The sequence below is a fragment of the Leptopilina heterotoma genome, unplaced genomic scaffold (genome assembly GCF_015476425.1).
Source record: "Leptopilina heterotoma isolate Lh14 unplaced genomic scaffold, ASM1547642v1 Lhet_134, whole genome shotgun sequence".
Lineage (NCBI taxonomy): Eukaryota > Metazoa > Arthropoda > Insecta > Hymenoptera > Figitidae > Leptopilina > Leptopilina heterotoma.
The window spans coordinates 2045311-2062882 of record NW_025110853.1 but is presented as its reverse complement, the minus strand read 5'-3'; the positions used below and the strand labels follow the sequence as shown (position 1 = coordinate 2062882).

The 17572-nt window shown below is 29.1% G+C and overlaps 2 protein-coding genes across 4 annotated transcripts in view; one reads left to right on the top strand and one right to left on the bottom strand.

Annotated features, from left to right (window-relative positions):
- Nucleotides 1–17572, bottom strand: part of LOC122513113 (G protein-coupled receptor kinase 5) — a 668663-nt gene that overhangs the window by 232627 nt on the left and 418464 nt on the right. The window lies entirely within an intron of this gene.
- Nucleotides 1–17572, top strand: part of LOC122513114 (lysyl oxidase homolog 3A-like) — a 99475-nt gene that overhangs the window by 15700 nt on the left and 66203 nt on the right. The window contains exon 1 of one of the 3 annotated variants that reach the window (XM_043629374.1): nucleotides 5576–6494. The exons of the other annotated variants lie outside the window; for them this stretch is intronic. Coding sequence (XP_043485309.1) covers nucleotides 6269–6494 — 226 coding nt within the window. The 5' untranslated portion in view covers nucleotides 5576–6268. Of the gene's footprint in view, nucleotides 1–5575; nucleotides 6495–17572 lie in introns of those variants that run through there. 3 annotated transcript variants of the gene reach the window in all.

The window sequence follows — 17572 nt, the reverse complement described above, 5'->3', positions numbered from 1 at the left end:
TATTTAAACTCTGCAATGAGTTTTATTTATTAAAATAATTGAATTTCTAAAAAAATTTATAGGGTAGGGTGGGGCATTACTATTCGCGGGGCGAAACTATTCTTAGTCCTGGAGAGAAAACTGTTCATCCGATTAAAGTTCTTTTTACACTGTATATATTTGTCATGTGAAATGAACATTTTACGCCACATTTGAGCTTCTGGCGCCATCTATCATAGAAGTTAGGTACTCAAATGTGATTTTGATACACAGTAAAAAGAAAATCTTATTTTAAGGCACGAAAGCTGCCTTAAATTAAGATGCAACATTTTTAAGACAGTCAATGTTGAATTTACGCACGTTTTTCGTATCCTTTAACATTATAGCAGACAGTGTTGAATTTAAGGCAGCTCTTAAATTAAGATTTACTTTTTACTGTGTATACTCGCTTACTATTGTTTTCACTCATTTAGTCTGTCATTGTAAATAGTGATAAATGGTCGGAAAAATTATTTCTAAAGTCAAATTTAGTGCTGAACACGAATATCATAATGGATTTTTTATATTCTATTGTTCGAAAATTTTATAAGTGTTTTTTCAAAAAATGTGCGGATGGGGCGAAACTATTCTTCCACTGATGACAGCGAAAACTACAAAACAGTGTATTTTTTTGTGCTTGTTTCTAGGTTAGAATGGTATACTGAAAAAAAAGTTCTGGTTAGGGTATATTTAACTCGATATTGTAATTAAAAAAACCAGCATTCTGGTTAAATTAACTAGAATTCTGGTTAACCTAACCAGAAAAAATCTAGTTAGGGCATATTTAACACGAAATTCTAGTTAAAAACAGGTTTTCTGGTAATTCCAACCAGAACTTTTTTTTCATCTATATAATAAAAATTTATTTGTTAATTGGAGAAGTTTTTCTGGTTTTTCTCTTCCAATTTCTTATAAGAAATTGGAAGAGAAAAACCAGAAAAACTTCTCCAATTAACAAATTAATTTTTATTATATATAGATTTCGACGTAATGCAACAGACGCTTGTGAGACTCTTTTTTACCCGTAGGTCAAAACTGACCTTCAAATTGACCTAAATTTTGAGGGAAGAGCAGGTCAGAGGGAATTTTCTTGTCTATTTTTGACGTGTAGGTCAAAACTGACCTTTAAATTGACCTACATTCTGAGGGCAGGGGGAATCGTTTGTCAATTTTTGACATGTAGGTCAAAACTGACCTTCAAATTGACCTAAATTTTGAGGGCAGATAAGTTACAGGTCAACTTTTGACCTGTAGGGTAAAAAATCTTGAAACAGCGGGGGCGACCGCGTCGGCGATATCTTTTTGTAATATAGGGAGATAATTGTTTATAACTTTGTTAATATTTAGAATTAAATTTGAGAGTATCAAGATATGTGAACCCTATAGAAAAAGGTATTAAAATAAAAAACATTTTTTTTATATTCAATTGTTAAAATGTAATTTGTTTACAACAATTGTTTATAACTTTGTTAAAAATATTAAGAATTAAATTTCAGTTTCAAGATATATGAACCCTATAGAAAAAAGGATATTAATAGAAAAAACTGTTTCTTATATGTAATTGTTAAAATGTAATTTGTTTATAACAATTGTTTATAACTTAATTAAAAAATACTATTAGGGGGTCGTCCATATAGGGGAGAGTGGGGCAAAATGGGGTACCTTTTTGAAGTTGGCTGTTTACAGAGAACCAAACGAATAAACCGATTCAGCTAAACTTCAAAATTGTTCTTTGTACACTTAGCTTTGAGAAAATTATGATAATAGCGGAGAAAAAAATTTTTGAAAGAACTAATATCGTATTTTCTGAGAAAGTGCTAAAATCCCATTTTGCCCCACCCGTGGGGCAAAATGGGGTGGTATCAAATAACTATACAAAACATGGAATATTTTTTCAAAATTTATTAAATTCTTGTTGTATGAGATTATAAATACAAAACAAAAAGTAGGATTCTTTATTACTATGAAAAAACAAGTAATATTTATTAGAATTTAACAAAAAAACATCGATATTAAAAAATATCGATATATCGATAGTGAAACATCGATGGTATAAATGTCTCCAAACAAAAATATTGATTCTTCTGCAGGAAACCTTTAAATATGAGGCATTTTACGTGAAATGTCCTAAGTTGAAATTTCAACTTCTTGAAAAAAATTGAAACTCGAGGAATTTGTTGTTCTATCAAGTAGAAATGTGACCCAAAAAATATTTTTGATTTTTTCGAAAAATTGGATGGGGTAGAGGGGGGTCAATTTGACCAATTTTTCCAACATCGGCTACTTTGTGAATTTTTTCTGAACATGCTTGTAATGGGAAAAATTTTTTAGAATATGTTTCTGAAAGGTTTTTTCGTCCTCTTTCCAATGGTGTATTTTATTTTTTAATATTTTAAAAATTTACCCTAATTTTTGATAATTTATATTTAATTTTCAATTTCCCAAAAATCGGTCCGTTTTTTTTGAAAATAAATTATTGCAAACGAAAGCTGAGGTTTTTTCCTATCGGCATGTAAATTTTCAGAATGCCCTTTTTTGAGTTATTAAATTTCAAAGAATAAATTGCAGCGCGCTGCGTCGCGGTTGCACTGAGCCGCGTGGCAACCGGCGTGAGTCGAGGCGCCCGGGACGCAATTTATTCTTTGAAATTTAATAACTCAAAAACAAAAAAAAGGGCATTCTGAAAATATACATGCCGATAGGAAAAAACCTCAGCTTTCGTTTGCAATAATTTATTTTCAAAAAAAACGGACCGATTTTTGGGAAATTGAAAATTAAATATAAAGTATCAAAAATTAGGGTAAATTTTTAAAATATTAAAAAATAAAATACACCGTTGGAAAGAGAACGAAAAAACCTTTCAGAAACATATTCTAAAAAATTTTTCCCATTACAAGCATGTTCAGAAAAAATTCACAAAGTAGCCGATGTTGGCAAAATTGGTCAAATTGACCCCCCTCTACCCCATCCAATTTTTCGAAAAAATCAAAAATATTTATTGGGGCACATTTCTACTTGATAGAACAACAAATTCCTCGAGTTTCAATTTTTTTCAAGAAGTTGAAATTTCAACTTAGGACATTTCACGTAAAATGCCTCATATACATAATATAATGTTTTTAAATAGTTTTAATGAAACGGCGTAGCTTCCGGCATGCCCCACACTTAGATACCCCATTCTGCCCCACACTGCATATTAAAACAAAATGCAATGTTTCTAAGTTATTGTAAACAATTTAACAATCTATTCTATTGGAAATTACTCTAGAATTAGTACTGAAAAAGATCCCACACTTGCCAAATTAAATGCATTATCCTAAAAAGTTTTGTAAGCACTTTAATTTCGATAAACATTCATATTTTTTTTACTTAAAACTTAAAAGTTGTATAACTTTCAAAAAAAAATTTTTTTTGAGTGTCTTCATAATTAATAACAGTTTCTTATCAACATGAATGATATATGTCAAGGATAAAAAAATTAAAACTACCTATCATGGAAAAACAGAGGTACCCCATTTGACCCGCCTACCCCATTTTGCCCCACTCTCCCCTACCACGTGGACACTTTTGGGGGGAGGGGGGGTTAAAAAAAGTTTGATAATGTCCACGATCCCATGTATTTTTGTGTCCACAAGGGGGGAGGGGGGGTCAAAAATCTTTGAAAAACTGTCCACGTGGTTTTTGGACGACCCCTAGGTAAATTAAAGTTTCGAGAATCATTAATCCTTTAGAAAAAAAATAGTAAAAGTAAAAACGAAATTTTTACATGTTTACTTGTTGTTAATTTGAAATTTGTTTTTAACAATTGTTTACAAAGTTGTTAAATAATTGTGGTCAATAATTTTCATTTCAAAGATTCATTAAGAGAACAGTAAAATAATCGGTGGAAGAAGACACTATTTTTCAGCTTCAATTATTGTCAATTTTTAATTTGTTTATAAAATTGTTTATAACATTAATAAATAATAATGTTAAACAATTTTTATCCTCAACATTCATTGCAACTATCAAAATAAGAGCGATAAATTTTTTTCAATATTTGTGACTTTAAAAAAAACAATTTGTTTATAAAAATTGTTTAAATTATTGTTAAATTAGTTATATATAGTGATAAAATTTTATGATAGATGTTATTCGTATACTAATTTTAATCATTTGTGATGAGAAAATGTGTCTATAATTTATTTTCCTGACTATTGAAAATTCAAGATATTTTGTCAGACATTTTGAATTTTGAAAAAATTAAAATTTCTATCAATGCCTAAATGAAAGGTCATACATTTTGTCGCGATATATTGTCAGTCCAGTCAGTCCTTTTTACATAAGGGTAGAATAATGTACACAATTTATTTGTAGTCAAATCTATCAAACATATACTAAAATTCGTATTCTGATTGCATTTGCTTGAAAAGTCGGTTTTCTTACGTAAATTTAGGTCAATTTGTTTAAATAATTAAAAATTTGTTATTAAAAAAAATCCTGACGTGATGGAGAGAAACGGACAACGGATTTAGATTCAGCGACCAAAAATGCTTCAAGATTACATACTCCGGTTCCGTGAGAGTAAAAAAAAATTTTTGTGGTCCTGTGTAATTATTATTATAATTGATACTTATTTTTATGAAAATAAATTACAATTTGTTGTACAATCTATATGTAAAAATACACCAGAACGCAAGGAGGGGGAGTAAAAATATTCTCAAGAATTCATAAAAATTTGCGAGTTCTTCGATGAAAACAGGATTAAGGTCAACTCCAATCATTTTCGCTGTATTTTTTCTGTAATCTACACGTGAAAATAATATAAGAATGCCTAATGCCATTCCACTAGATAAAGAATTGTGAGAACCAGTAGGGGTACGGAACCTAAAAGTCGTGAAAAATAGTAAATAGTAGGTTTCAGTAGATGAGTGGACTCTTAATATGAAACTGATGCTTTATTCTGGATGCATAAAATAGTGAAAAAAAGAATGAAAAATCTGATTTATCGATTCATTTGCTGATCTAATCTCTCACGTCATCTTTATATAGTTATAGTGAAATGATTTAACAGACATCTATAAAGGCATCATCATTTTCTATACGGCTTCGTGCGTCATCGAGCTTTTCAAGATCGCGAGTGCGCAAAATAGTGTGATGGAACATTTCTTGCATGCACCGTGACAAAATCCCCCCTTGATTATATATATTTTTTCTTGCGAAAGAAGAAGGTCGTGTGAGAACTCATGCGGAAGACAAGAGTCATACGAGAAATGAACAAGATGCTAAAATATCGATAAGAAAAGGAGGAGAGAGAGAGGGAGAAATAGAGGAGAACTAGAGAGAAGGCGAGCAATGTGTTGTCACTGATATACCCATGCGGTCAAGTGTGAAGCCACTTGTAAAGTGTTACGTATTTTTATATATATATACATATAATGCCCGTATTTCTTTACAACGAGAGTGTTGCGACCATATACCACACTTTAAATCACTAAATATACCAAAGAGTATAAAGAAATATATGTATACACAGATCGCGTGACAAAACTAAGCAAACATTCAGTATCGAGAAGAACGTTACGCGAAAAACACGTGCACGCATTTTCACATTATTTCACTCAAATCAATATTTTTCAATTATCTCTTCTGTCTATACAGATTTTGTAAAGACTTTTTAAATTATTTTTTAAACTTCCATTTTCCTTCATTTAATAATTTTTTAAATTTACTTCTTTCTGAGAATTGAAAAATTTCCCCAAAACCATAGGTGACTTTTATCACAATACATTAATTTTTATTTTTTATCACCCAAAAAAAATTATCGAATTACTAAATTCATTAGACAGTAATTAAACCAATTTAATTTATTCATAATTATTGTAATTTACAATCAATTTTATTCACAATAACTACAAAGATAATTAAATTTATAATTGAAATTATTATTCGAAATAATTAACGACATATTAATTACACGATTGAATCGAATTTTGATAGAGTTACTACTTGTACGTTGTTAGTAAAATTAATTAACATAAATATTGTTATATACCATATGACCATAATTTAATATAATAGAAATAAAATATATATAGCTGCAGATAAACCACAATAATTTCGATTCTAATTAATAATGGGACCAGTGAGATAACAACAAATTCATAAAATCACTATAAAAATTTTAATATAGTTTGAAATATTGTATAAAAAAATGTTTTAAAAAACGATACGATACAGTAATAAAATATAATATGATAGAATAGTCATTATGTGTGTAAATTACGCGGTAAAAAAAATGTGGAGAAATAAATTAATTTTATTCATAATTGTCGTGATAATTGAAATTATTGTAGTTGAAGGAAGTAATAGAACTTTCTATCAGAAACGTATAAAAAACAGATTATCCGCAAAGACCTTAAAGAAAGATTTTAAAACATTAAAAAAACAGGAGGGTGCTCTCAAACTTGTGGATGGCGATCGAGGCATTTTTGAAGGTATTTTTTTCTTTGTTAGTTTTAATGATTATTTTTTAATTATAGGGAATACCATTGTATTCCTTGTAATTAAAAAGAATTTTTCATGTAATATTAGGTATAAAAAGGAATTTCAATTTTATTTATTAAAAAAGAAGATTTCTCAAAATAAGTAACAAATATTATTCTAACGCTACTTTTATTTTAAAATTCTATTTTTAAATAGAAGAAAAAATTAGTAAACTTTACTTAGGACTTAGTAATATTTTCTACGAAATAAATAAAATTTTCTATTAAAAATTGTTATTTCCAAAATAGGTATTATTAACCCTTTAACTGTTTGAGGAAAATACAACATGATTGTTCCAAAATGCCCAGCGGAATCTGATACTTTTTCAAATAGTATAATATATTTAAATTATAACTAATTATTCAATTATTTTCTAAAATATCATTAATGATCCTTATAATTTCTTATAATATTGATATAAAGAAAAATACAGGGAGAAAAAGGAATTATATAAGTTGACACATTTAGATACATGGATATCACAGCCATATTATATTGAAAAATACGGGATATCCATAGTTAAGGTTGCTGCATCCATATTCTATGGCTGGCTGTACATTGTTGGAGCAGCAAAAGATCTATGGTTGGGTGATCCATAGTAATGGAAATGGGAAACAGAAAATTGGAATCACTCAATTAATTAAATTCTATGTCACTTGAGATATTTTATACACATTTTTGTTAATTAATACACACCACTTATTGAATAACCGCATATTTACGAAATAAATTATTAACCGATGGGGGAGACACGAACCCTAGACCTAACGCATACTAAACACTAACGCTATCCACTACACTATACACGCAACTACAATATTTGAGCATATAATATTCCTTATATACTATACACATATTTCATGAAAATGAATTTACATAAACACTAATAGACAATAACGATAATAAATAATAAACAATTATAACACTATTTATACACAATAAACTCACAACGTGATTATATAGACGTGACAGGAAACCGACGCGACGGACAAATTGAGACGACCATTTTTAAATGGATGCCATGATAATGAATTGAGCGCAACATGTATTGAAACTTTGAACTAACTATGGATCTCCCAACCAAAGTTTATATGGATGAGGCAGCCATATGTGAAAATCCATAGCATGAATTGTAAGCCCAACCATGCCTATGGATGTCACATCCATATTTGATTCAACAATATAATATGGCTCCCTCATCCATTGAATATGGAATGTGCTTCCATTCTGAAAGTTGTCTCTTCCATTGAATTGGATAACACAACAATATTCTGCTCAACAATACACAGAAAAAAAAAGTCTGACTCCGTTTACACCTTAAATTCAGCCCATGTATTTCACATAAGTCTGTCCTTGTTTAATGGGGCTGACTCCGTTTACACCTTAAATTCAGCCTCGAAAACAGGCTAAAAGTAAAACTTTTTTTTTAGTGTGTATTTTTATGGATATCTCTTCCAGACCTTTTCTTTCCGTGTATCTATCAATTTATATACAAATTATATTTATTTTGAGTGATAGTAAACACGACCCACGGGTGGGTCGGAAACAGTTATGGCCATACTTTTTCACGACCCACCCGTGGGTCGGAAACAGGCAACGGGTTAACCTTTAAAAATAACTCATTATTAGTAAAATCCTGGTGGATTTTCTGCTTCAGCAAATTAGTAAAAAGTAATTGTTACTAGAAATAAGTATTTACTATAGTAAAAAAAACTAATTATTAGCAGAAAATAACTAACTATTTTCAGAAACAACTGTTTATTATAGTAAAAAATTACTAAATATTCTCTTTCAATTTGAATTATTAAAAATGTTTCAGAATTTGAATTAGTGACTGACTTTTTTCTTGTGAATTAGTAAATGTCACTAATAAATTAGTACCTAGTAATTATTACTACTCTCTAAAATTTAACCAGTCAAACTTGATTGATTTTCAGTGAGTATTCTTACCATTTCAATCAGTGAAATTTTACTGAAAATCATTTAAAAATTTTTGAAATATCAGTTATTTCTCACTGATTGTCCAATTAAGAAAAAACTGAAATTTTTAATATGTTTGACTGAAATTTTCAGTAATTTTTTAATTGTCCAATCAGTGAAAAATGACTGATATTTAAGAAATTTTTAAAAGATTTTCAGTAAAATTTCACTGATTGAAATCGCGAGAATAGTTACTGATTGTCAGTCAAATGTCAGTAAAATTTAACTTATTCAGATTAAGAGAATATTTATTAGTAAAATTTACTAATTCAAAAACAAAAAAAACGAGTCATTAATTCAAATTATAAAACATTTTTACTAATTGAAATTTAGAAAAGTTAGTAGAAAATAACTGATTATTAATAAATAAGAAAATAGTCAAATTTGTACTAATTGACTTAATTACAAAAAATTTTATTATTTTAACACAGTGAATTTAACTAGGGTGTTGTGCACGGAAAAAAATTAATCTCTAAATTAGAGATTAAATCTGAGATTTAGGCATAAACTATCACTGGAATCGGACGTAAGATGTAAGCAGATCACTAAAACTGAAATTTGGTATTATATCTAATCCGAATATTAGTATTGTGAAGAACACGTATTTCTTATGCCTAAAAATGATATTAGGAATCTCAAATTTTATGACATATGGAACATATGTTCTAAACTATCAACTTACTTGAATAAATTCAAATCTAATATATTATTTGAATTAACAATATTAAAAATTTTAGTCGTATGTTTATATAATTCTTATTTTTATAATAACTCGATGTAATAAGAATTTATAATTTATCACAATTTAGAGTGAGAATTATTCACAAAATATTTATATTGTTTTCCCTGTATGAACTATACATTGACAAGTATAAAAAAGTAGTTGGATATTTTTAAAACACAATACGAATTTTATATTTTTATTTCATTTTTTTGTTTTAACGGCGTTGGAAGGTCTGTAAAATTTGTAGGTTACAATTATCGCCCGACAAAATACGACACTGACTGATTTAAATGACGTGAAATAGGTAAATAAACATTTTTCAACCACTTTTTCTCTAAACACAGACACTTTTTACAAAATAGGCCAACATACAACGAGTAGGAATCTTCTTAATTACCTAAATTCAAAAGATTGTTTAAATTCATGCAGAAACGCGGTTGTAAAATGTAAAATTGGAAAGTGATGTAATGCTAAGAATATAACAGCTGGACCATTGTGCTCTCTGCATGCTTCTGCCCTCTTCTGGCGACTGGCAGTAATCCGCTTCTTCCCAGTAAGAAACGAAAAATTGAAAAGTATTAAAAAGATTCTATTCTTTTGAATGCCATTTCTGTCCAATACTTTTCTATCCAGTGAGAGCAATATGAAAAGTAACGATATCAATCCTCTTGAATACCCAGTAAGAAAGCAAAGATTAAGAAGCATTAAAAAAATTCTATCCTTTTGAATACCATTTCTGCCCTATGCTTCTGAATTCCGCGACAGTAGTATAATAATATAATACTAATATTATTGACATATAGAATGTTCAATTACTTTCAAATAACTGCACTCAAGAATTTATTTGCTATTTTAAAAAGGAATAATTATTAAATTATCAGTTAAGAGGGTTAAAAGTGTTTAAAGGTCTCTGAAATTTTTAGGTTATGATTTATTGTCTAACAGAATAACGGCCCTGACTCGTTTAAATGACGTTAAATTGGTAAACAATCAATTTTTCAGCAAGTTTTTCTTTGAACACAAACACTTCTTACAAAATCTGCCACTGTATGTATCTTATAGATTACAAAAATCCAGAAGATTGCTTGAATGCATGCAGAAACGCGGTTCCAATGAAAAATTGAAAAGTGATATAATGACAGGCTGTAATAATTTCGGATGGGATTGGAAAGCATTCAGAAAAAAATTTTGTCTTTGTTAAAAATTACAAAAAGAATTGAATAGCATTCATTTTTAGACGAAACGTGGTCCTATCATGGTATAGAAAAGTATTGGACAGAAATGGCATTCAAAAGTATTGGATAATTTCTACTACACCATACAGAGTTTGAATTATTTCAATCCTTTTCAATTTTTCGTTTCTTACTGGGTTGTTGTCTGTCATTACATTACTTTCCAATCATTTCCAATTTTACATTTTACAACCGCTTGACAACCGCGTTTCTGCATGAATTTAAACCATCTTTTGAATTTAGGTAATTAAGAAGATTCCTACTCGTTGTATGTTGGCCTATTTTGTAAAAAGTGTCTGTGTTTAGAGAAAAAGTGGTTGAAAAATGTTTATTTACCTATTTCACGTCATTTAAATCAGTCAGTGTCGTATTTTGTCGGGCGATAATTGTAACCTACAAATTTTACAGACCTTCCTTCACAGACCTTCGCTTTTATTTGGATATTTGAAAATAAAATTAATACTTAATTAATTAAAATGGTTTAAATCTTTTTTGTCACTGATTAACTTAAAACACAATGTACCTAATTCATATAAAAAAAGTTGTGAAATTAACAAATCTCTAAATCAGAGATGTGAATTTATGGCGTTTTCTGGTATAAAGTTTGACAGAATCAAACACAACTTATCACAGTAATTGTGACTAGGGTAAGTGTACTAATTCCTGCGGTATTTTGGTCAAGACGTCTTTTAACTATAAAATATAATTTTTATATTGATCAAATTGAACTTATGTCTTATTAAATTTGTAGTTTGTGTTATTAAGATATGTTTACAATAAATAACATCTCTAAAATATAATTTATTTTAATAAATTTAATGAATTAAAAATAATATTCAATGCGTTTAATTCTGCGCGTTTGAGTCAGTTGCTGCGCATCAGTTGCTGCGCGAATTTAATTCCTGTGGGTCAGTTTCTGCGCATAATTTCGTGTTTATGTGTATAATACCGCAAACTACTATGAAATCAAAATGGGACAATGATTTTAATCAATGCTTAATTGAATAGAATATAAATTTATTACAAATAAATATATATCATATATTAACAAAAGTAACAAATAATTTCTGAATTATCACATTTTTGAAACATTTAGTTAAAACTTAATAACAGAATTCTTCCTTAATTAATTTATATGTATTTATTAAATTTTCTTTAGTTTTTCCTCCATAATCTTCATTTTTTCTTTCATTTTCATAATTTTTTCTTGCTCTTTTTCAAAATAGATAGTCTATTGTAACCAGTCTTAGTTGATTTTCTGAGGGCGCAGAAATTAAATCAAGCCCAAATTCTGTGTTAATTACTACTCTTAAAAATAAAATATAATAACAGACAAAAATAAAGTAAAGTTTAATGTTTCTTTTAAAACAAGGTTTTCTTTATCTAAAATCATCATAATAATAACCACTTTAAGTCTAAAAACAATAATAAAGCCTTTTTTATGTAGGTATTTTTGCACCGCCAGCAAAGTTAGCAATGAAAATAAATAAAACCTCCCGAGTCGAAATTTAAGCCCTACTTTCACCCTGAATTTTCAGGGTCTATTGAGTGTTAGGAGTAGTAAAGTAGGGTCTAATTCTAATACGATTAGACCCTACTTTGACTCCCAAAATAGGCGGAAATTTGCCAATCTTCCATTTGGAGAAGCAAAGGAGGGTCTAATTTTAAGAAACCTATACCGTACTTTTAAACCTCGTAGACCCTACTTTCATACTCCTAGACACTACATTCTAAAAGAAAATTTTGAATTATTTTTTAATGCATTACTTGAAACACTGCAAATGCAAAAAGTACTCCAAATTCATAAATACTGATGTGTTTTATAGCGTCTATATACACTTCGTGTATATAGACGCTATAAAACACATAAAATTCCACTTTTACTCATCCCAAGTGCTTCAATTGAATCTGAGCAAATCTTTAAATTTTTCTTTTTCTAATTGTAGAGTCTAGGAGTATGAAAGTAGGGTCTACGAGGTATAAAAGTACGGTATAGGTTTCTTAGAAGAAGACCCTCCTTTGCTTCTCCAAATGGAAGATTGGCAAATTTCAGCCTGTTTTGGGAGTCAAAGGAGGGTCTAGTTTTTAAAAATTGTATTGAAATCAGACCCTACTTTACGACTCCTAATCCTGAATAAGCCCTACATTTTCAGAGGCTAAGTAGGGTCTAAATTTCGACTCGGGCTTGAACACGTCAACTTTTAAATAAAATAAAATACATAAATATTAAGTTTTGGTATATACTTCCTATATCTATTTTAAAACTTACATCGTTAAGTAATTTTTAAAAAAAATTTCAAAATTATTTGTGCCCTGAACAAATGTATTCACTTAAATTATTAAAATGCCGCAGAAACTGAAGCACCCGCAGCAATTGACGCACTTACCCTATAATGTTTAATTTAGATACACTTATATTTCATTGGACTTCAAATTAATATTATTTCAAGTTTAGAGATTAATTTTTTTCCGTGTGGGTGATGTGCAACACCGCCAATTTCTGATCTACAGTTTGATATTGAACAGAGCCAAGTATTCCCAAGTGCACGGAGAGAGAATATATATTAAATTTTGTAAAAATATTTTCAAATTGGGGAAAAAGTGCGACAAAGCGAAATTTTGATATCAAAAAATACTAAACTTTAAAAAAACTTATGTGAAATTTAGTATAATTATATCAAATATCAAGAATATTAATTAAATTCTAATATAACTTTACTAAATTTCATATAAGTTTTTTTAAAGTTTAGTATTTTTTTATATTAAAATTTCGCTTTGTCGTACTTTTTCCCCAATTTGAAAATATTTTTACAAAATTTAATATATATTCTCTCTCCGTGTGCGAAAACCAACGCGGCCCAACACTGGCCCAGTATTGGCAAAGCTGGCATCGAGACTTGGCAGACAATATTGGCCCGACTTTGCGCCGACTCTTATGGTGTTAACAGCGGTTGGACGTCGGCAGCCAGATCTCGGCAGATATTAGTGGCCCATTATTGGCTGCCATTACTCCCCCAGTGTTGACAAAATTAGAAAAAAATAAAAATAAATTTTTTTTTATTTAATTAACTAATTAATTTATAACATTTATACGGCTTATTTCCCTAAATTAAACGCAAACTTACAAATATTTGAAAAATTCTTACCTCTCGCGGGGATGGATACCTGAACCTGACGCACCACAGCCTAACACTCTGACCACTCTGCTACTCTGACTTGAAGTCGAGGAAACAAAAGGGTTCTTATAAGCTACACTACACTGGCCGATACTGTGCCATTCTTGGGCCGAGCTACGTCCCAATATTGGCAATTATAATTTGCCATCATAGATACAAAATGATAGACATTAATGTGCCATTCCTGGGCCAAGCTACACCCCAATTCTGGCAATTATATTTTGCCATCAAAGATACAAAATTTTTGCCATTAAACTGCCACTAATGAGCCATTAATGGACCGATCTTCGTCACATCACTGGCAATTGAATTTTGCCATTAAAGATTGATCAACTTTGCCATGAATGTGCCGTTATTGGGCCAAGCAACGCCCCAATTCTGGCAATTATATTTTGCCATCAAAGATACAAAATTTTTGCCATTAAAGTGCCATTAATGTGCCTTTAATGGGCCAATCTTCGTCACATCATTGGGAATTTAATTTAAAAAAATTTTAATATCAAAATTCATGGTATATTTTTAATATTTAATTATTATCTAAAAATTTGACTAGAATCCATTTTGAAATAAATTTTTACTAGAAAATTCTACGAGAATTTAATTATTTAAATGCAAAAATAAATAATTTATTGAATAACTAAATGTTTCTTAAAATTGAATTATGAGAATTAAATTTTAAAAAACATTCATTTATTCAATAAATTTTCTTAAGGAAATAATTTGCATCATTTCTATTTCTTAATTACAATTGCTTTAAGAAAAATTCAAAGATTTTAAAAAAATAAAGGAAAAAAATGTTTATAAAATATAAATTCTATTTGTCAATTGCAAATATTAATTGAAAGTGAAATTGAAAATTTCTTAATTTTTAGATAATAAAGGAAAAATTTTACTCAAAAAAAGGTTTCTGTTACATTTATTCACGAATTTCTTTAATTGTAAAATTATTTGAAAACATTAATAACTTCTTTTTTAAATTAATACTTAATTAAACTTTTACAAAAAAATTAATTCTTTGAAATTGACAGTTAAAAATATAGAAAATTAAAAGTTTCAAATATTTTAATTTGAATCCTTTTCAAGCTTATTCAATTATTTAAATACAAAATAAATAATTTATTGAATAACTGAATGTTTCTTAAAATTAAATTCTTATAAAAAATTTTACCAAATTAAAATGCCATTAATGTACCTTTAATGGGCCGATCTTCGTCACATTACTGTCAATTGTCTTTTGCCATTAAAGATTGATCAACTTTGCCGTGAATGTGCCGTTATTGGGCCAAGCTACGCCCCAATACTGGCAATTATAATTTGACATCAAAGATACAAAATGTTTGCCATTAAAGTGCCACTAATGTGCCATTAATGGTCCGATCTTCGTGACATCACTGGCAATTGAATTTTGCCATTAAAGATTGATCAACTTTGCCAATATTGTGCCGTTATTGAGCCAAGCTACTCCCCAATACTGGTAATTATAATTTGCCATGAACGATACAAATTTTTTGCCATTAAAGTGCCAATAATGAGCCATTACTGGGCCGATGGTCGGCACATCACTGGCAATTCTCTTTTGCCATTAAACATTGATAAACTTTGCCATGAATGTGCCATTATTGGGCCGAGAACTGGCCCAGTCTTAAAAAATTTGAAATTGTGACCATCGGCGCCATCATTGGCCCAGTAATGGGACGTTTTGGACACCAATAATGGCCCAGTAACTACTGCCAATTCTCGGCAGACATTACTGCACCAATGATGGGCCGTTTTTGCAGTCTTGGCATTTCGCACTTGGGTTGCCATTTGTTTGTGTTCTCAGTAACTTGTTTTTGATATATAACTCACGAGACAGCTCGCAGACAGGTTTGCTGTACGTAAGTAGACTTAAATTTCTCGAGCAGGAAATACCTATTTCTCGCACTTTACATTTCTAGTCGTTTCATGAAGGGTTTTAATTTATTTTATAGATAAGATTTTTTACTGGTGTTGCACATCACCCCAACTTTTTTGGAAAATGCAAAAACAGACGTTTTTGAAAAAGCGAAAAATTTTTTGGAAAAATTTAAGATTCTGAAAATTTAATAATGCAGAAATATTCTATTATAATGCCTCTAAGTCATTTAATTTTGAAATATTTAAAAATTTAATGAGTTAGTTTTATCTAATACAATTTTAGAGAGTATGTGCTCTTCAAATTTAAATCAGATGAAAATAAGCGAAGCAAAAAGCCAGTCACTAATTCAAATAGTAATATTTCTACTGATTTTTCTGTACATTTTTTTAACTGATTCAATTAGGCAAGTTTAACTAATTTTTCAGTTCTTTTACTAAAAATCAATCATTTTTTCACTGAGAATTAGTTATTTTTAACTGATTCAGAAACAAGAAGTCAATCACTGATTGTCAGTTAAAACTATGATTTTTAACTGATTTCAAGGTAATTCACAGTAATTCATAGTAATTCACGGCAATTCACGATAATTCAGGACAATTCAACACAAGTGTACACCATAATTCATTAGTTGTTTGCCCCTCGGAAAAAAGTCTTCCAGTATACGTTTTTCACTATAACTCTTATATTTATTTTTTTTGTAAATGAATTTCATTTAACAAAATATGTAGAGTGTAAAATTAGCAAAGAGAAAAACTTTCTAGCAATGTAAATTGAAATATTTTGTTTGTTCATCTTCGTCTTCATACTCTATCTTCTTCGTAGTTTTCTTTGTTGGTGCATAAAAAAAGGCAATTAAAAATTTAAGTCCTCAATATAAAGTAGAGAGACTTTCCTTAGTGGATATTGTTGTAAAGTCTAGTGCATTGCATGCATAAAAGAAATAAATGCAGTTACCAGTTTCAAAGCTAGTTTTACAGGAAAAGTATATGCGCTTTTCTATGTCGAATATACTACTTTTTTAAACTTTGCATTCATTGTGAGTAACACACGCCAGGGGCTGAATTTTTTAACAAAGAAATTCTTCAACACGTATTCAATGCAGAACTTTATATGTACACATGTATGTATATATGTAGGCAGAAGTATATGAAAATCTCTTCTCTTACTTAGTTGAAAATAATAGGAAAATCTTGGGTTGAAAAAAAACTTAACTCGTCTGTGCAGTAAAAGAAGTTGCATCTAAGCGTAAAGAGATTTCTCGTTAAATATAAATGAATATGACGAGTAGTAAAATTTTTAACAAAATAAAAATGTGATAAAAACATAAATGCATGATATGTAGGTAGAAAAAAATTAAATATATTTACGTAAATAAATTTAATTGAGGTGGGTTTTTTTCCTAAATTAATAAGGTTTTTTTCATTTTTATCCTTTTTATATTCCACTTATTTTTAGAGTAAAGTGTAATTTTTCTGTAAAATTATTGTTTTGCTTGTTAATTTCATAAATAATTAATTTCCATTAAATCGAGATTGAACCAATATTGGCCAATGAAGACTGTTAGTTTAATGATTTCGACGAAAACTTTAAAAAAGAGTGTTTTCGTTTGAGACATTTACGTATTCATTTTTAAGACGTTTTTTGGCGTCTTACTAGCCTTATAAAATGCATACATTTAGAGATTATGTTTCTCATCTAAGACGCTCAAGTATAAGGCACTTATTTACACAAAATATTTGTAAATTTCCAAATCTTTTAATACGTTTAGAAGGCGCTGGTCTTTGCAGTGAAACCCCAATTTTATAGCCAGTTCGCAATTACTTTTTGTGACATATGTAAAATTCTACAATAATATAAAAAATAAATTTTTCATAATAGATAAATACATTCAGTACTTGATGTTAAAACCTATTATAGTTGAGGTTTATAGACAAATAGCGATATCGAGAAACTATAATATTTGAAAATTGAACTGCCAGTAGTGTGCCATTATTGCGACATATAATAGAACTTTATCGGC